Raw genomic sequence first — 20279 nt, 5'->3', positions numbered from 1 at the left:
ATCAAATCCAAATATATTGCATTATATATTCGATAAGTAATTATATGTATGTCAACTTTTATTGCAAATCAATATATATATACAACATATATATATATATATTTCCATATGTATCTGTATCTGTCTCTGTATATTTATCTAATTACGTATATAGTGCATGTAGAGCCTTTGTTATTATTCATATTTATATTGGTATACACACACTTATATATATCTATATATATATATAATATTTAATTGAAAATTGTTTTTTGTGTCCACAAATGTACAAAATTGGTTCTCATACACAATTAAAAAACGCAGCGAATTTCATTTGCAATCATCAGTAAAGAAACAAATTGCAATTAAAACCTTAAATTAGTGAACGTATTTTGTTGAATCCATTTAAAATTGTTAGCGATATGTCTCTGTCATTCACCTTTTATGCCACAATAACAGAAAGAAAATTAAAAAAAAATAACAAACAAGAATGAAAGAAAGCAAAAATAAATATGAATCCATAATTGACTATATACATACATATGTATTGCGAATTATATGCGTAAATCTAAAGCAAAAGGAACACAAAACAAAATGCAATTATAAAATTATTTGAACGCAACTTAAATTCCTATTAATTATATAAAAATATCTCTAAAATATATCTAAATGAAAACCAACAATTAATACAACGTACGATGAAAAGACATAAATAAAAACAAAATATTTCATACTAACAAAAGTATTATTCATTCTTAACCCATTTTTTTAGCGCAAAGAAATGATCTCAAAAATTGAATTAATATTAATTATTTGACATTTCGAAATCCACTCTCGCTTGTTCGGCTGCCCCAAATAAGGTTTAAAATTTGACTTTAAAGTGTGGCATACTTTTAGGAGCCCTCATTTAAATAGATTTAATTTGCTTAACTATTTCTTTTGACTTACCCCAGTTAACTATACATTAAACTCGCCAAATATTGATTTCGTAATCAGAAATATTGAAGCCATTTTAATTCAAGAGAAAGCAAACATCGCCTTTAGTTGGCTCTTAATGCTACGTTCGATTTTATATACAGCAGTTTCATAATTCAGAACTAGATGTCAATCGTAGTTGGCTCTAGCTTCCTTTAGGTCGAGGCGCTGTCAATGCAAAATGGAAACATCAATCACGTGTCAATCAAGAGGGAAAGTGGGATACTTGAACGGTTATTGTGGACTCTAATAATAAGCAGGCCTCCTGCTGAACATGCAAATTGTGTGCGCTCTCGCATAAAAAAGGACACCGACAACAACAGCATCATAAAAAGGGAACAAAAAATAGAAATGGAAAATAATAAAGAGATTGGCGATAATCACACACAGCACCGAGAGCCGACATGAGGTGCCAGCCGGGTCAAACGCGTGCAGCCTCCCCTGCCTTCGCTCCAGTTGCAACCACTTTGCATGCTGCAACTTGCAGTTTTCTGTGCATTTTCTGATTGCGATTTTGCATAGAGTTTTCAGCTCGCATTTTCCGCATTTTCCACATTTTTGTTTGGCAGCATTTTTATAGACTTAAAGCGGATTATTTTCAGCGCATTGTGTACGCGTGGCCTTTGTGTCTGTGTGTATGTGGATGTGTATGTCCGGAAATGCATGTCCGATCAGGCAGGGGTCCAAAAGGCCGGACAATGGCTGCACGTCCTGCAATTGCATTCATGATGTGCGGCTGCCTTGTTAATCCTGTTCCAATTATGCGCATGTGAGTGCTTCGTATACCCTAATGGGCACTTTCCCTTTCAGCCATTGTGTCCGCAGGCGTCCAGCCTATTGGACATAGAGAGAGAAAGAATCTCGGGCACAAGCCAAAGGACTCTGCTGTCGGCAAAATATTGATTACACAGCCCCTTTGAGGCAAGGACTGTTTCATTTTTTGCTACTCTGATTCTGTTTTGTGCTGTTTGTTTATTGTGTTGCTTGCATTTATTAAAGATAAAAATCAAACTGACCCAAGCCTGACCTCGCAGCAGCCAGTTGAGGGCAAAGTCCTGCGCCCATTTCATATATTTTTTATATGGAAGTACGTAATAATGAAAGATATATTTAAAGAAACTCATAAATATAAAACATATTGAGTAAGCTGAAAGCTTAATGATTTTGAAAGGGAATCAAAAAATGTTGCTTTTATTGGATGCATTTCTGGTTGCTTAATTTCTTAATCTTATTGTGAACAGTTCTTTTATATATCTATTTTTTTTGTATATATTTATTTATATACAATGTCATATATATGAATACTTCCTATCCTTTTATAAAAACTTTGTAAAATCCGCCATTCTACTTTGAAATTAAAGCAATCCATGAACATGCATGGACCACTCCATCTCAAGCACTTTTCAGCCACATTTTTCTTTTGCACACATAATTATATATCATATATCTATGTACACGCATATATAACATTTCTGTGTTTCGTTTCACGTAGCGTAAATCTGTGCTATAAACCCTCGCATCCTCTCACCCTCGGCAACCGCCCTTTGCTGTGCTGTCATCAAACATTTTGTGGCATTGGCCGACGATTTGCCATGCCACATAGCACGGCCAACACCGTGGCACGTGCCATGATAAATTGCAACCATGCCCGAGCCCCGGCAGAAGACATTCGCAAAATGTTGCACAATAATGCCACGCATTGCTGCAGGAGGGTAAAAATGCGTTGCCACGCGACATAAGCAATTTGTGTGCATAATCTGCAGCAATTCCGCTTTTCGGGGTGGCTCAGCGACCAATGTGGTGTGCGTGCCGCTTTTTTGTGCACTTTTTTATGCAATTTTTTGTGCCACCAATCAGAGTTCTGAATGTTTTTTATGCCCTCAGCCTATCAGAAGGCAGACTAGGCAATAAACTGCCGTAGAACAGTCGCTGCGTATAACAGTCTAGCAGACCGAATGACAAATTGATCGAAAGATATATGTCACGCATAGCGAACGTGCACCACAAAATATTTATCTAAAACGCAGATAACCAGCAAATAGCAATTAAAATGCTCAGAGAGCATGCTCTCTTCTTGCGCTCTCCCGCTATTCCGCGCTCTCTCCCTCTCTTTTGCTTGCTCGCTCAGTGAGCGATCGCTACGTATCTGTCAGCTACGCTTACGTTGTTACGTTCAATGCTCAACACGTCGCGACTCAAATGTTTTTCCACACTCACACTCATACAGCAGCATACACGCACTATTGCTATTGCTGTCCCGCTCGCACACGCGCGCACGCACACACACCATGTGCGTCGTGGCCGTGTTTGAATATTGTTTTTGAAGATACAGCTACAATTTTGGGTTGTCTCTTGCGCGCTGCACGTATGTGCGTATGCGTGTGTGTACATGTGTGTGTGTGTGGTTCAGGCACTGTGGCCTTCCTAGAAATAGTAAAACGCAACTCAGAGTTCAGTGTGACGAAGTGCGTCGTGCGCAGCGGCAGCGTTTTTCAATCGACTTCGTTTTCCGGGTTTCGTTTCCAATACGTTTCTGCTCTGTGTGTGCGCGTGTGTATCTGTGACTGCATCTATGTGTGCGTTGTGTGTATATTTAAGTACTGAATAGTGTAGCCAGCAGGAACATGCTGCAGTTGACATACACTCACGAGCAATACTGAGAAATAAGAATCCCAAAACAAAACTTAACTCTTTGAAATCAGCATGGAAAATCCCAATTTCAACAGTGAGGCAGCGGCAGCGGCAGCAGCAGCAGCGGCGTCTGAAGGCGCCAGGAGCAGCGCCTCGCCAGGTATTATTTACAGTCCCCCCTCCTCTCTCCCGCTCCAATTGACAAAAGCAGAGCGTATCCAAAAACTGGAGGCCACAGTAAAACTAGTTTCGCTTTTGTTTATGTGGCTGTTGCTCCATAAAAGCAAAAAACAAAAACAAACACGAAATCTTATCAAACTCAACGCTGATTGGCCACACGGCGATCGCTGCGTTGTTTTGCTTGACTTTTTGTTTTGCTATGTACTACGCAGTTCTTTATATTTGTTTTCCGCATTCTGTTTTGCTTTCGCCATTCGACTTTTTTATTGGCAAGCCATTTTTTATGCCCCTCTATATACATGAACTCGGTATATGGGCGAACATTGATCAACCCTCAAAGTGATTGCAAATCGAAACACTTTCACTCCCCCCACCCTAAACTGCATGTGCAGAAACCGCCCTCTCACCCTACTCCAGAACCCTAGAACTCCATTTCTGGCATTTGGTCAATATTTTATACATATTTCCCAGGCATTTCTGTCGGCTTACACATTTTGCTTGACTGCATTTTTCAAATATTTCTATCTCGTTTATTTCCAATTGACAAGTTTTTAGTTCTGCCTAAGTTACAAAACAAGTTTTCGTCTTACAAAATTGTTGTAAGTAATTTTGGGCTCTTCTTTTTTATAGTCGAGTGAATCGCCTAGAAAATTAAGCGCTAATAGAGAAATAGACGCGTTTTCCCGCACGCCCGAAAGTCGCTCAGGCATGCGGTGGTTGTTTTTAGCTAGAGAACTTGCATATATTTTTAAACTAATTGAGAGATTTTACAATGGAAAAGCAAGGGGCATAGATGCTTGAGATGTGTCACACAAATCTTCGGGGAGTAATTAAACGTTTTAGTGGGAAAAGCATAAAAATAAAGTTTGGAATGACAGAGAAAGAATCTACAAAATATTGCGAATATATTTGACTTACATAGAAAACTAGTTTACAGCTCAAACTTTGATATATCTCGAGACAGCAAGGTATAGCAATCTAGTTTATGCAAGTTTTTCAAATTCACAATCAGAATCGATAAGCAGCTTCAAAGATCGTCATAAATCTTCATAAAATACTCGAAGAACTCCATATATCATATCATATAATCAATTCGAATGAAAACCTTATTAATCTAACCCTCTCTAATTGAATTTTCCAACAAACCAGCAATTGTTGCATTAAGACAATGAGAAACTCTTGAGGTTCGACAGCAACAACCCTCAAGAAAAACGCACTTTTCATAGCCTTTGTATATAGGCTTTTCAGATAAGGGCTATCAGCAAACTGGGAATGCAGTGCAGTGTATCTATGTATCTGTGAGATTGTCAAAACGCAGCCCGACAGATAAGCAGCCAAATATGGAACGCAATCGAAATATCATATTATGAATGAACGCAGCAAATGAATGAAATACACTCGACTCGGAGTGTGTGTGTGTGCAACAGAGACTGTGTCTGTGTGCATGTTTCTAGATGAAACACACACATGGCATAGATAGAGAAATACTCATACAAATAAATTTGGTATAGCAACCAACTCCCAAGCAATTCAATTCAATCCAATCGCTTTATTCCGCTCCAGCTTATTTACACTCTCGAAAAATGAAAAAATATTTCTAATGAAAACAGCCGAAACCTGTTTTTTCTAATTGTTGTTGTGGCTCTGTTAGAGTTTTTGCTTTTTGGTCGTCTTGAGCATTGCCTTGCGGCAAATGGGACAAGGACACGGTTAGGCATTTAAGAAGTTCAGCTGCCGCTGCCGCTGCCGCTGCTATTGCTAGCTCCGGCTCATTTGAATAACAAAACAATTGCAGCAAATACCCAGGCAGGATATACAGGACAACGATGTCGCTGCCATTTACTCAAATACTTTTTACAATTCTCTTGCAGCGACGCCTGGTGAGGAATGCGGCTGCGTGCGTCTAGGTAAATGCAAATGGTTTAATGTGGCCAAGGGCTGGGGCTTCCTAACGCCCAACGATGGCGGCCAGGAAGTTTTTGTGCATCAGGTGGGTAACACACACACACTTCCTTACATTTCAATGTCACTCAATCGTTGTCGTCACACAGAGTGTCATACAAATGTCCGGCTTTCGTTCGCTGGGCGAACAGGAGGAGGTGGAGTTTGAGTGCCAGCGTACAGCGCGCGGCCTGGAGGCGACACGTGTTTCGGGACGGCAAGGCGATGATTGTCACGGTAGCACCTATCGGCCACGCATGTAAGTGGCATTCAGCCAAAGAACGGGAAGTAACGCATATCTAAATCATATTCAACTCAACTCTGCAGCAATAGAAAAACTCGCCGCATGCGCTGCTACAATTGCGGCGAATTCGCCAATCACATTGCCTCGGAGTGTGCGATAGGGCCGCAGCCGAAGCGCTGCCATCGCTGTCGCAGCGAGGACCATCTGCACGCCGATTGCCCGCATCGCAACGCCAGCGTGGTGAGTTCTCGCAAATACACCACACCCACAGCGAGTTGTTGGTTAGTACACTTCACACTTTCCACAGACACAAACCAGCCGGCGAAGCAAAAGCGCTGCCAACGATGAGGAAGCTGAAGCAGCTGCTGTCGCCGAGGCGACTCCCTAGCAGTAACGATGGGGTCACATTTGAAGTTGAAAACTTTTAAAAACTATCTACACCTACCAACGAAACGTACAAAACGCATGGAATCAAAGAAATACCTCACGTACAACCAAGAACTAAGCATAAGTGCAGTCATTTTGGTATGCAAAACTAGACTTAAGGCGACGCAGTAGCTGCAACTGCATTCTTACTATATATTTATAATTTACATTTACTGCGTAGAATGCTACAAAATAAACTAAAGGCCATTTAATGATTAGTTTTAAGCATATAAATTTAGATTTTTAGAGTTTTAGAAAGCTTAAAGTCTGGCAGGTAATATGATGGTACAAAAAATTAAAACATATCACAATATGTTTAAAATTTTATTTGTCACAAAACAATTGCAAATTTAAATTAAAGTCTAATGAGAAATATAGGGTTAAAAAAAAAACTATTTATCTATTTTTTTTCTTTATATTTTTGGCAATTTTTACTATATTTACTTTCTATAGCTTTACGATATAATTTAACATTTTATTGACTCGAAATGTAAAAAGCTTTGCTTTGAGAGCCTCCAATCTCAGCATCCCTCACGCACACGCACACAGAGATAGTACACACACCCTTGGGGTTAGCTGTGATAAGAAAGCTCTTGGCCAGTCACGTGCTGGGCAATAATAACAGTGAAGCTTTTTGGGGCCTGGCAGAAGCAACAAAACTAACAACAACAACAAAGAAAACGCAGAATCATTGTAACACATTGGGCATTGAGCTTCAACCCCGTCGCTTGCAACTGGGAAAGTGAAATAGTGGCCGAGGCGATTGGAGGCAGCCACAGCAGCAGCAGCATGAAGCAACAACAATGTGAATATTGTGCGAGGACACGCACGCGAGAGGTGAAAGTTGCGCTCTTTCTCTCATGCCGATGTCTCTCTGGGCGAGGGCGAAATATCCCTTCGGCTGTTTTTGTCGCGGTTTGTGATTCAAATTTTTAGCCTAACCGTTGTTGCTGCTGTTGTTGTTGGGGCTGCTGCTCCCGTTGTTGCCCAACATCATTTTTGCAACATTGTTCGCTTCTCTTTTTGGCGCGTGGCATGCCACGAATAGCAACGCGGATGAGGATGATGTGCTCGGCTCTGGCGAGGCTAGGGGCACACTCCAGAAGGATGCAACTGCCTTGGCGCAAGGACGCAGCACAGCGAGCCCAATGCCTAGCCTCAGTTTCGGGCTCAGTCTCAGTTTATCTCTGCCAGAGAATTGTTGTGTGCAACGCGGCGGATTTAAAAAAACATAACAGCAATAAATACAAACACAAAACTAAAAAAATCAAATAATTTACAATAAAAAAAATACAAAATTAGAAAGAAAGAAAAAAAAAACAATAATTAAACAACAAGAATTTTAACCAAAGTTAACAAAGCGTTTCAGCAACAAAACAAAAACAAAAACAACAAAAATTCTAACAACATTTGTAACACATTTTTTGCATAAACTTTAACAATATAAATAAAAGTAAGACAATAAGCAATATAATCATTTTTTTATGAATATATAAAACAAAACGGAAGCCACAACAGAGGAAGAAAACAATTTGAAATGACATAAAAGATATTAGTTCAAGGTTGCGAAAATTTATTTTGAGTTTTTTATACAAAAGAAATTTTCAATTCTGTTTTTGTACAACGAAATAAGCAAATGAAACAAGCCAAATGTAAGTGAACTGTGTGTGTGAGTGTGCTGCGTGTGTGAGTGTGTGTGCGTGTGTTTGTAAAGGCATCAACAACAAACAAAATGAGGCAGCGAAACACGAAAAAGGAAGCTTAAAAAAAGGCAAACAAATGCAGTTCAATTCACAATAACAAAAGCAAAACAGCAATAACAACACACACAGACGCTTACACATACAGCACCACACAGAGACACACATTTACATGTCGCTCTCGCTGTTAAGGCAGCGCCTGTTATGTAATATCCTGTTTCTGAAGCTGTCGCTTGTCATGTTACAAGTCCAGCCAGGCAAATGGGTAGCAGCAGTAGCTATATCTATGTGTGTGTGTGTGTATGTGGGGGTGTGGCATGCACCTTAGGTGTGCTACCGCTGCTGCTGCTGCTAAAATGATTTATACACTTTGGAAACGCTCCATGGGCACGGCATTGAGACATTAACACGAAGGACGAACCATCCTTTAAATACACCTAATAGGGACACATTCGCACATAGAATATATATTTATAGCTTGCCGTTATAATGGGGCGTGGATTTTGATTCGTGTGTGCGTGTCGCTGTGTCTGTGTGTGTGTGTGCTAAGCATGCAAATATGTGACACTAATTCGATGAGCAAAATGCTAATATTACGCATACGCCGCATTGGTCGAAGGTCGTCTTCTATTTTACGTCTATCTGTTTGGTTTTTGGGCTTTTTTGCTGGCTGGGCCAGCGCCTAATTAATGAAATGTGTGTCATAATGCGACAGGCAGTTAGTAGGTCAAGTGGATTCCATGTTGAGGTTGAGGGCCAAAAACTCTTTCGCATCCAAAAAAGCCCTTGGCCAAAAGAGAACAAACCAACCTGCCCCCGTCCCCCTCCATCAACCACAATTTTCAAAGAGTAAAAAAGTAAAAAACGAGTAAATGCGACGATGTTGCGCGTAAAGTAAATAAATAGATGGGCGTTTTCTAGCCAAGTCGAACTACGTAGTCATACATTAGCTTTTAAATGGGCGCAGCTCATTTTGAATTAGCTGTCAGGCTCAAGGTATAATAAATACAGAACTGCTACTGAAATAAGAAATAGATTTTAGGCGCCTGCAACTCGACCTTTTTTCACAATAATTTACATGTTATTTCATTAAAAAAAAAAAAAAAACAAATTATTCACTTTATAAATCTAATTGTTTGTGTGATTGCTCTTAGATTTTAAGCAGTCTCTATCTAACTGTCAACGCACCTCACCTTTTCACTTTCTAATTTTATTCCTTAAACTCACAAATTATAAGAAATATTCTTTAAAATTTTGCACAGGCGTTTTACATATATATAAAAAAGAAAACTGTGGCATGCTTCAAATGGCAGTACTAAATAATCAAATACTAAACGGTGAATGTTCCAATAAGCTAAACTAAAGTTTGTACAAAGTAAAACAAATGTCTAAGTTCAACTGAAAACCTCACAAAATCCCCAAACAAAAGAAAAACAAAGCAAAAAACAGTTCCAGTGCTCAAACGACACAAATATTTAATAACTCAAAACAAAGCCAACTTCAGTAAACTTCTTCACACTCAATTTGCACGCCAACAAGGTAAGTAAAGGGCACAATTTTGATCCATCTATATGTTATTTGATATCTTATACGATTCTATGTGTTGTGTTTGATCTTTTATGCAACATTTTCAAGCACGTTTAACTTGCAAACTTAGGGCTAGTTATTTAATACACAAGTGAGATACTTAAAACTAAATCTAAGTCTTAAATTTTTAATGCAAGTCGACTAGCAGCTGTGCTATTTCCTTACTTACATCATCTGAATATAGAATGTTGATGTTGAATGTTTGATTTTGGCTAAGCATTACTCTCTACAGCTTTATACTAGCTCTATTTGTGAGTTATCGAACCACTAAGTTTCAGGCGAAACAGAAGGGAGTAGATTGTGCTACTTCATTACATACTAAATCTAAACACATAAGGTTTTGTGGAAGAGTTCAACTCAATATCAAAATGACCCCTTCATATGCCTTTCTTTATCCCAATATCCTCATCTCTATATACGATTTATCTAAAAAGGTAGCTCCTGCACGGCTAAATTCCAGACCGGTAAGCCTCGACATACGTAGACACAACAGTTGTAGATTTTAGGCTCCACTTTGCCCATCTGCACGTTGGCCAAAATTGCGCATAGGCTGCCCATTTGATAGTTCGGTTGCTGTTCCAGTGTCTCGTTGTTCCCTTTCAGGGCTGCTGCGAAGGATTTCTAATGAGCGTGAATCTATGCAGAATTTAAAGTTTTACCTTTGACAGTGCCCTGCGAGACCCACGCCTGACGATCAATATTTGTCCAGGGTATAATCTGTTGCTTCGACGGTGTTGTCCACTGGCTCAGTATATTGGCGGACACATTATCCATATTGCCATCAAGAGCGGGCATCAATGTGCCCACTACAGTGGGACATTGGGCGCCGTGGTAATAGTCCTGTGCTCCGTATAAAGCGCTGTACAGACCCGAGCTCAACACGCGTGTCGAGTCGCAACCAAAAAGAAAGACGACACCCTTGATACGATTGCGATAAATCAAGCGACTGGAAACATATTGCAGGCTCGAACCGTGACCCGCATAGCTGAAAGAAAACACTGTATCATTCGTTTACCAGGAGGTGTGTCAGGTTTTACCTACACAAAACAATCGGCCTTGAAAGCCTTTTCAATCATAAACTGCTCTGTGGGCACCGTCTCGAACATATGCTGCCAATGGCCTAGCCAGTATTCGAGGAAGCTGCGCAGACGGCGACCTGAATTGGCCAGATCAGCATCAGGATTGATGAGCGTTATGCCACGCTTTATATTAACCATATAGTAGCCGTGCTGAATCTGTGACTTGTGACACTTGAACAGGCGCCACAAACTGTGCAGTGATTTGATACGCGTGCACTCCTGCATGGGTGCCAACTGCTCCCAGTGCATATGATCCAGGCGCTAAAACAGAATATACATTAGCAGTAAAAAATTTGACTAAGATGTTTAACTTGCCTCGTCTACCACCAGAATAATGGGAAAGCGTTTAGCCGCCAGCGGTTGACGCTGTTCCAGCTTCTCCCATTTACTGGCACAGCTCTTGAGCAGCTCATAGACGAGCAGTGCTTCAGTCTCATTGTAATTATTGTTGTTGTTATTGAGTTCATAGCTAAGCTGTTTCATCTGGTCATGGGGCAAACGATTCGCATGCAATGCCGCCTGTGAAAGCAGTATACGCTGATGATTGCTCCAGCTGTGCTCAACACAGAACTCATCAACGTGATCATACATCAATTTTGTTTGCTGCTGCACTGCAGCATCGGAATAACGCTTGCCCAGAAACATAAAGCAATACGGCTTCAAAACGCTGGTCAGCTCAGAAATCAGCTTCTGCAAGGTGTATAAATTTGTAACTATAATCTTGTAGATATAATATATGTCTCACGAACCTTTAGGTACTCTTCAAAGGCATTCAGTTCTTTCCAGTACTTGGCCTTGGCTGCCTGATCCTTTACCGTCAGCGGATCGACTGTTACTACCCGTCTAAAACGCTCTACCAAAGTGCCGTATTCCTGAAATAGGCTGACCAATGCATCGTTATTGAAGTGCAGGCAAGTGGGTTCCAGCTCCGGACTGCGACAGTGTCGCAGGAGAGAGATATATATGTCACCATTGGCTCCAGCGATCTCACAAAATGTGGAGTAAGTAGTTGCCGCATTGAAGCTCTTGCACAGCTGCAGCACGCACCATTCCTCCGGCAGTTGTTGACAGACGTTTGAGATGCGCGCATACCCTGTCTTTGGATCCTTTGCATCCTCCAGGAAGTCCAGGCTATCGACGACTGCGTTTGGTGGCTTTGCCGTCTGCTGCTCTAGTTTCAATTGATGTTGCAAGATGTTTTGCAGAAATTTATTGCTGTATAAAGTAGAGGGAAGCTTACTTATTAGTACATACAGTATTTTAAATTATAAAATACTATATTTAGCATTTAATACACACTGCACCACCTTTTGTAGTCGGCTTTCTCCCTGCGAGTCGCTTCCAACAATATTTCAGACGCGTTTGGTTGCTGGTTTTCCAGGTCCTGAGCCTCGGTTAGGAGTCGCATATCTGCACACTGGAACAGTGCTCGAACTTGATAATAAATTGAGTCCTTTTCGTTGCCATTGCGATATTCCTCGTCCGCACGCAATAAATTATATTCTGAAAAAGACGGGCTCAACACAATTAAATACTGATTGAATACTATATAATTTGCCTACCTTTTGTTTCGGGTCCAACCTGCACACTTGTTAAGCAACGCAATTCCTTTTCCGTTGCTTCGGCATCAAACATTTTGTGTAAAAATTATTGCAATTTAAATTGTTTAATTCGAAAAACGGCGCCGTCTGCCACTGCTTTTGCATGCCACAAGTTGTTGTTGTTTTTACGGTTTGCATGCTGCAGTGTTAGCAGTGGCGTAAAACCTGCATTTCGCAGCACTGCAAACATCGATAGACACACGCAGCAACGCTGTAGTACTCATTATATCGATAGTAGTGGTAATTTTTAGTACATTCGTGCCCATTGAGCGGTAAACTTGAAAATTGCAAGGTAACGAAAAATAAAAGGTAGTTCTTTATATATATTATAATAACTATAAATTTGTGGGCTGAAAGTAAAAAAAAAACAAAATAATACTTTTATTTGTGTGTTCTTTTCAGTAACATTGTTGCAAAGCACGTGTCGCAGTGCAGCGCTTACAGCGCAAAAGCTCTGCTCCTGCCATCCTTGTTGTTGCTGACGCGTATTCATTCATAAAAACACAGCAACACGAAAGTTCGCGTAACGAAGCGTTGGCCAAAGCTTTGCGCAGCGGCGCAGATGCCCAAACACCGAACAAACTGTGTCAATCTCGTCTAACACATGTGTTTGCCCGCCTCTGTCTGTGTGTGGATATGTTTGTATGTATGTATGTTGTATGTATGTACATACACTGTACATTATATTGGCACCCCGGTGAACCACACCCTCCAATTGCCCTAAAAAACCTTACGCAACAACAAAGCGACACACATTGGCAATTATTGCAACAACAACAACAACAAAAACTACAAGAGCTTTGACATTTTACAGCAAGGTCCAGCTTCTGACTTTTGTTGTTTGCCTTTTTTATTTTCTTTTTGCTGCTGCCCAGGCGCGCCTTTTTGCTGCTCGCTGCAAGCAGCCGCTGCAGTTTCTAATGACGTGTCTTAAAGAGATAACGACAACAGCAGCTGCAGCAGCAGTAGCGGCGGCATCAGCAGCAGCAGCGACTTTGTGCGTGGGGTGTGCATGTAAGTATGCGTGTGTGTGTGTGGGAATGCGTGTGAAGGTCTGACGTCAGTGAGCCTGGCGCATCCCGTTCGTGTGCCTGTGCCTGTGTGTGTATGTGCGTGCTCCGTTTCTTTTTGTTTTTGTTAGCCGCCGCCCAGCTGCAACTGCAACCTGCAGCTTGAATGCGTTGCTGATTTTGCCCCCACCTGCTGCCACCTGGCACTGAAAGCCGCCCCGTTCAGCGGCATTTTGTTCTCATGGGTGCTTCGGACCGGTCTAAGGTTGTTCAATTATGTATTTATTGGTAAATGAATGCAGTGCTTGGCAGTGGGGGCAATATTATTATTGATGCAGCATCCGTAGCAAATGGAAACAAATTGACAACTTGACGAGGCTTTCGTTAAGTATTGAAAGGACGCCGACGCACTGGGCCGCTCTCGCTCTCCCTCTCTCACACGCTCTCGTCCTCTCTGTTTGTCTTTCTCTGTCTGTCTTGCAATTTGCTTTTGCTACTTTGTGTTTGTTGTGTATTGTTGCGCTGCCGGCGTCGCAGTCGGCGTCGCTGCTGGCCCGTTGGCCGCAGAGCACTCAGCATCCTTTCTACTTATTAATTTTGATGTTGCTTTTCACTTTTACTTTGTGTATGTTAAACGTGCCTCAGTCAGATGCTAACATTTCGTGTGTGGGTGGATATGACTCTGACTCTGACTCTGACGTGTGTCGCTGTGTGTGCGTGAGTGCTTGTCCCATGATAATCATCTGTTGTTATTGCTGCTCTTGTTGTTGTGGTTAGTTAAAATTGCAATAGTTTCGTTGTTGGGGCCATAAAAAGTTGACTTGTTATTTGAAGCGCACGTTCAATCTGTTTGACCAGTGACCATTTGCACCAGAGCACCATTAACCAACCGAGCACTCACCCACAAGAACCACCTGGCAACCCTCTGCATTATTTATGAGCCACAGCCAATGCAAAAAACTTGGCACGTACAAACATTCATGTGCCTGTGCCTGTGTGTGTGTAGAGCTTGAGAGCGGGTTGAGTGCGTCGTCGTACGCCTAGCAAATTATAACATTAATATTACATTAACGCACACCAACGTGCATGTTCACACACACACACACATGCATCGGGGAGACATTAAAACGAAACAGAATGGCAAAAACTTTCATTTGACGTCCTAACAGCAACAACAACGACAGCAACAGCACGCGACATGTAAAATAAATGTAACAAAATGCGTCCGAACACTAAACAGAAGCAGAAAGAAGCAGCAGAAACAGTAGAAACAGCAGAAGAGGCGGCGGCAGCATCAACACAAAAACAACAAAAGGCCGTCAAAAGCAGCAACCGCGGCAGAGGCAGCGGCAGCAGCCACCCTAAAAAATGTGGCACACATTCCAACAGTTGCAGCGATGCCGACGTCGACAGCGACGCGCAGCAGAGATATCGCTGCCAGCTGACGCTGCTGCTGCTGCTGCGGCTCCTGTTCGTTTGTGTTCTGCTCGCAAAGTCAAAGCGATTTTCGAAGTCGACGGTTGTGTGGCTCGCGCTGCTTGCTCCGGTGCTGCTTTCAGAAGCAACTGACAAAACGCTTTTAACACTTAAAAAATATACACCAACACTCACACACACACACCAACATATACACAGACACTTACACACATACACATTCTAGCCAAACTGCAAAAATTGTAAGCGAAAAATCAACAACAGAAGCGAGAGAAGCGTGTGAAAAAGTGTAGCATGCTTTTAGGCAGCGCACAAAAATAACGCCAACGCCAACAGAACTTTAGATTTTGGCCATTGCCAAGAGACGCTGTGCGTAAAGTGTTTAAAAAAATTGACATTTAAGTAAATTAAGGTGTGGTGATTTATGCAACTTTTTAGCCACACGCACGAGCACAGGGCGGCGACAGAGACATACATAAGCGGGCTGAAGGGGGACAGAGTGGAGAGCAGCAGTAGCAGTAGCAGCAGCAGCAGCCAACGACTGCACATACCTCTAAGCTAAGGCACACACACACACGAAGAGCGGAGGCATACAAAATAAAGGATAACGACGAACGAACGATGAAAAAGCAAGAAAGAAATCGAAATTAAAATATATGTTGTACAACAACAGCAACAGAGCAGGCAATTTTCGGCTGTCGCTGTAATTCGAAGCTCATCTGCGCTGCTTTGCTCTCTGCTACTGCGACGGCGGCTGCTGTATGCTTGCCGCTGCCTGCTGCCTGTTCTCTGCTTTCTCTCTCTCGCTCCTTTTCTCTCTCTGTGCTTCGTCAAGTGAAAACATTTCGTTTCGTCAAGTTTTGTAGGTATTTTGGCAAACCAGAAGCTATAGCAGCTACACACACAAATCCACAGAGCGACGACATGTCCTCATCATCTGCTATTGCTGCCGCTGCTGCTCCTGCCTGGCCACAGTGAATAAAAAACTAAATAAATATTAATAAAAATAGTTGAAAAAACACTTACAGCACGACAATTCAAGTACATAAATAAATAATAAACAAACAAAACACACACACTAGCGCACAAGGAATTGCAGACAACTAAAAAAAAGAAACGAACAATTTTTTTGTGTGTGTTTTTTGCGAATAGGCAAAAGGCGTTGCCAAATCAAAAGCAGCAGCAGCACACAGATTGTTGCTACGAAGAATAAATATTGAAATTTATATTAAATGAATCATAACTTAAACAAAACAGGCACAAAGTAACTATTATAAATATTTATAACTGCGAAGCGCAAGAAAACTGCAAGCAAATAAATTATTCATACGCACCGTTAAACAAAAGCAAAAGCAAAAGCAAACGCACCATAAGTGAAATTTTCAAGTGACATTGTGAAAGGCAGCCACATTCCAGGCTGCATTAATAAAACATACAACAATCATATAGCATATAGGATACAAAGGATAAAAGGAGTCGGCACAGGAGGTGCTCTGCCTGTTCTATTATTTAACTGCTTACAACAGACGTTTTCAACTGGACGAAAGCTGATTGAAAGCCGCTTTCAACAACAGCATCCGTCGTTCACTAATACTAAAAGAGCGCACAAAACAGTGAGAGAGAGACAACGTGTTGGCGTATGCCTGTGGGTGTGTGTGTGCGTGACAGTAGCAGCGACGTCAACGTCAATCCGCTCAATATTTATATTGCACGAGACCAATTCACGATTCACGCTCAAACTCAAACTGCTGACAACTCAGACGCAGACGCCACCAGAGGTCCTGGGTATCAGAGTGTGGCTTTGGTTCATCTGGTGCCTGGTCCAGCCGCAGCACCAAAATAAATAACATCTGACAGCTGCTGCTTGTCGCCTGCTCCAGCTACAGCTACTGCGCCCACACCAGCTCGCGTCGAGTCAAGTCGATTCGAGTCTCCAGTGCAAAATTCGCACAGGCCTAAGCAATACACACAAGATAAACAAGCTACAGCTGTAACTGCAATCTACTACAATCAAGCACAACAAACTAGCAATAACGGGATAAACACACGAAAATAAACAACTAAAAAACACGCAATGGGTGCCAAGGAAAGTGTCGAGGCAGCCGTCAAAATGAATGCCGATGGCTGGGGCCACGTGGAGGTGTGTATACAAAACAATAACTATAATAATAACAACAACATTAACATTTTTATAACCCCATCAGTTGTCAATGATAAAGTATATATATATAACTGTTTATTGTGATTTTATACATTTGCGCTGATTCTTCCTACTCGTTTCTTAGTTTTCAGAAAATGAGTTTTTAAAGAAGTTCAGAGTTTATTATTCTTAGCTGAAACTTATCTGAATAGAAAAAGCAGTTGGGTCTTATATCTAAATTCATATTTAAGGTCTTAATAATTTCCTTTTAATGTAAATTCAGTTTTCTTTTTTTGGCACTTTTTTAAAGCTGCAGCAATTTTTAAGATATATAAAACTAAAATATATTTTTCATTTTCAATTTTGAATTTTGAATTTTAAATTATTTGCCACAATTTCACTTATTTATTTTTGAAATTTTTTTTAAATTAATACGTAGAATATATTTTTTTTTTTGGTTTCTGGCTAAATTATTCAAATCCGAAAACAATTCTATTAGTAAAGCTATCAAAGTCCATACTCCCCAACTTCAAGCCTTCTTATTTATTTTTTTATTTTTATCATATTTCCTATTTTATACGTTACGTCTCTGCTAACAGCTAGAGACAGCTGGATCCCTTTAGATCGTCTGTCTGCTCTAGCATATATTCATTTTAAACAGTTGTCAGACCAGCTTCTGCCTGTAAGTTGGGGATATCAAATATTTATAGCTAAACTCCCTTGAATCGTATTTTATTAAAAATGTTCTTTACTACTTTTGTAGTGCTGAAATGTTAGAAGTCTTAACCCAACAAGCTTTATATATGTACTCAAACCTTAGTCATCTTTTACTTTATCATGCTGTCAATCGCACTGGCTCCGAGTCCAATTTGTCAATCGTTGAATGGGGAAACGTGTGTGGCAAGTGCAACCCAAAAAATGGGCTGAGCTGTCGCCACATTCACTCCTTATTGCGATTTGATGAGCACACTGCGACAATTGAGATTGAGCGACTGAGCGCTATTTGATTGATTTTAAAAATAAATTTCGATAAAGAAAAAAAGCAAGCAAACACGTGCAGTGTGTGGCATCCACTTGATGGGGCAGCAGCCGCCGCAAGCGGGGCAGACAAATTTTCGTCTGGTTATCGCCCAGATCTCTCTTCAGCTCTTGAGCGCAACAGCAAATGTGCTGTGTGTGGGCGAGCGGGCCAGCTCTTGAGATCGTGTGGAGACAATGAGGCTGCTGCATAAGATTTACAGTTGATGTGGAGAGCTGCTCAACATAGTGAGAGAGCGTGATAGATCGTGAGACTCGAAGAGTCACTCTCGCGTTACGTAGCAGCTGAATGAATGAATGAAAATGCGCTTTGATTTTTCCCTCGATTTGTGTTTAGTTGTTTGGTCGAGTCTGTGGCGTGTATTTCGAATGCTCTTTTGGCACACATTATTTCGATTATTTATATAAACAATAATTAAACGCAACCCATGACCGCAGCCAGGTCGTAAACAGGTGTCTGTTTGTCTCAACCCCAAAGGCTGTAAACAAAAATAGATAACAGCCAAAGATATATATATATATCTGCAAATATATAGTAAACAACAAATGTGGTCAGCAACAGGCTGCAGACAGCCAAAAAATAAAATAAGACACTATTGTATACATATATAGTTCATATATATATATAGTCTTATATTTAAGGTGTAGCTGAAGAATTTTAAAATTAAATTCATATAAATAAGTGCTACAGCAGCGACTTCGTCTAACGTGCAACAGCTGTGTGTGTGCCTAAGTGTGTGCTGGTGTGTGTCAAAGAACATAAAACTCTCCGATCAGATCGAATCATAAACATCTAAATCAAAGCAAAACTTCAAAGCGCTACAAATCATTGAGCTGTATTTTTTTCCGTTTTTGTTTCTTTTAATTTTTGTTGTGATTTGCATTTTTTCTTTCATTTGTTTTTTGTTGACACCTACACGCTAGAGTCGTTGCAGCATGAGGCACGTGGCGGCAGCTGCGGGGGGCGCAGCGTGCATTTCGGTCAGCAATAGCGTTGAACTCGCTGCGTTCGCACCTCGAAAAAACGCGCGACTCGTGTTGGTGATAATAGCCATCGGCTCTAGCCGGCGTGGGTTGTTTCATAGATTGATCAAAGACCTGCCTGGGTGATTAAGTAATAATGTGTGTGCGGGTGTGACAGTGTGTGTGTGTGGCTCAATGCTGTTTAATTTATGCTTCAAGTTTAAATACCTATTTCAAATATGCAATATATCTTGCATTGAAATTCTTCAGTGAATATCAGTGGAGATGTAGCTTAATCAAGCGCACACAAATTTGTTGGAAATGTTATATATTTGTATTTAATGTAGGTAAAAGTTTCTTACAAAGGAATATACACCTGCTGTTCAGATTATTTGTGGTAATGAAAAGACTATGAGTATCTTCACAACAAATATTTTTATGACTTGTCCTTATGCTGAAAGACTATGAGAATAATGCTAACCTAATTTCATTTTTATGGTACATTGGCGTTAGTTTAAACTCATTTTATTAAGGTATTTTTAAGACTAAGATTTTCGTTTAAGAGAACTATCTATGTGTCATATAGTATCAATCTAAGAAGCTCTCAGTTTTGATATGATATTGATCAGAACTTAATTGTTTTTTAATATTAGCCAATCCAAAGAAACTAAACTTAAATTGTGCTTTAAGAAATCTATAAGATATCAAATATCAATATATTTCATAGGATTGTACATCAATTTCTTTAGTTGCAGTCTGCTCCCTACAGCTGTTACCCATAATATTAAATTCTATTTATTATCCCCTCTCTCTCTTACATCTACAGCGCGGCAGTCGCTACCACGGCCATCGGCATAATCAACGTTCGCAGTCGCTAAATCGCGGCCAGGCGCTCTCGCAGGCGGACGTGAGCGGCATGTGGTGACATCGGGGTGCCTCTGGTAAAGGTGAGTCTCTTCTCGACATAGATAGCTTGCTCTGCTCCATTACTGATTCATCTCCATTTAACTCTAAATAGGAGCTGCGGCGGGCTGTGCTAACTGCGCCATGGGCAACAAATTGAGCTGTTCGTGTGCGCCTCTTATGCGCAAGGCTTATCGCTACGAGGATTCACCCTGGCAGAGCTCTCGTCGTCGCGATGGACATCTATTAAGGTGAGTGGGCGTAGCCGCAGTCGCCCCATATCCTTTATACTCTAGTAGTTGACTCTTTTGTTCTCCGACTGGCTGTAAATAAATGTATGGAAAGAACCAAAGCAATAACAACAACAACAAGAACAACAACAACAACCATAACAAACAACTAACTCAAAAACAATTGAATTCGCTGTTTCGATCAACTTTTGTAATTT

At 40.8% G+C, this 20279-nt stretch overlaps 4 protein-coding genes across 14 annotated transcripts in view; 3 read left to right on the top strand and 1 right to left on the bottom strand.

The window, feature by feature from the left end:
• The first annotated feature begins 3657 nt into the window (after positions 1–3657).
• On the top strand, positions 3658–6338 carry LOC111593106 (protein lin-28 homolog). The gene is made up of 5 exons (XM_030225562.1): positions 3658–3679; positions 5637–5755; positions 5817–5965; positions 6034–6190; positions 6258–6338. Exons 1-5 carry the CDS (start codon positions 3658–3660, stop codon positions 6336–6338), a joined length of 528 nt encoding a protein of 175 aa, XP_030081422.1.
• Positions 6339–9630: 3292 nt separating this feature from the next.
• On the bottom strand, positions 9631–12507 carry LOC111593099. Of its 2 annotated transcripts, none has more exons than XM_023305697.2 (7): positions 12305–12507; positions 12050–12245; positions 11492–11957; positions 11058–11432; positions 10705–11003; positions 10323–10648; positions 9631–10271 (listed from the first exon to the last, which is right to left on the bottom strand). In XM_023305697.2, exons 1-7 carry the CDS (start codon positions 12375–12377, stop codon positions 10090–10092), a joined length of 1917 nt encoding a protein of 638 aa, XP_023161465.2. In that variant the 5' UTR covers positions 12378–12507; the 3' UTR covers positions 9631–10089. The 2 variants fall into 2 exon arrangements, with proteins under 2 accessions (XP_023161465.2, XP_023161466.2); XM_023305698.2 differs by having other exon boundaries at positions 9631–10268.
• A 3200-nt stretch (positions 12508–15707) lies between these two features.
• LOC111593100 lies at positions 15708–19870 on the top strand. The gene is made up of 2 exons (XM_030225991.1): positions 15708–16927; positions 19755–19870. Exons 1-2 carry the CDS (start codon positions 16862–16864, stop codon positions 19851–19853), a joined length of 165 nt encoding a protein of 54 aa, XP_030081851.1. The 5' UTR covers positions 15708–16861; the 3' UTR covers positions 19854–19870.
• Positions 19871–19956: 86 nt separating this feature from the next.
• LOC111597752 overlaps positions 19957–20279 on the top strand; it is an 85494-nt gene continuing 85171 nt past the window's right edge. For all 10 annotated transcript variants that reach the window (XM_030225983.1, XM_030225982.1, XM_030225986.1 and 7 more), the window contains exon 1: positions 19957–20082. In XM_030225983.1, coding sequence (XP_030081843.1) covers positions 19976–20082 — 107 coding nt within the window. In that variant the 5' untranslated portion in view covers positions 19957–19975. The remainder of the gene's footprint in view (positions 20083–20279) is intronic.

Source organism: Drosophila hydei, unplaced genomic scaffold (genome assembly GCF_003285905.1).
Source record: "Drosophila hydei strain 15085-1641.00,03,60 unplaced genomic scaffold, DhydRS2 tig00000001-arrow-pilon, whole genome shotgun sequence".
Lineage (NCBI taxonomy): Eukaryota > Metazoa > Arthropoda > Insecta > Diptera > Drosophilidae > Drosophila > Drosophila hydei.
Note: the sequence above shows the minus strand (reverse complement) of the source record. Positions and strands in the feature narration are given on the sequence as shown.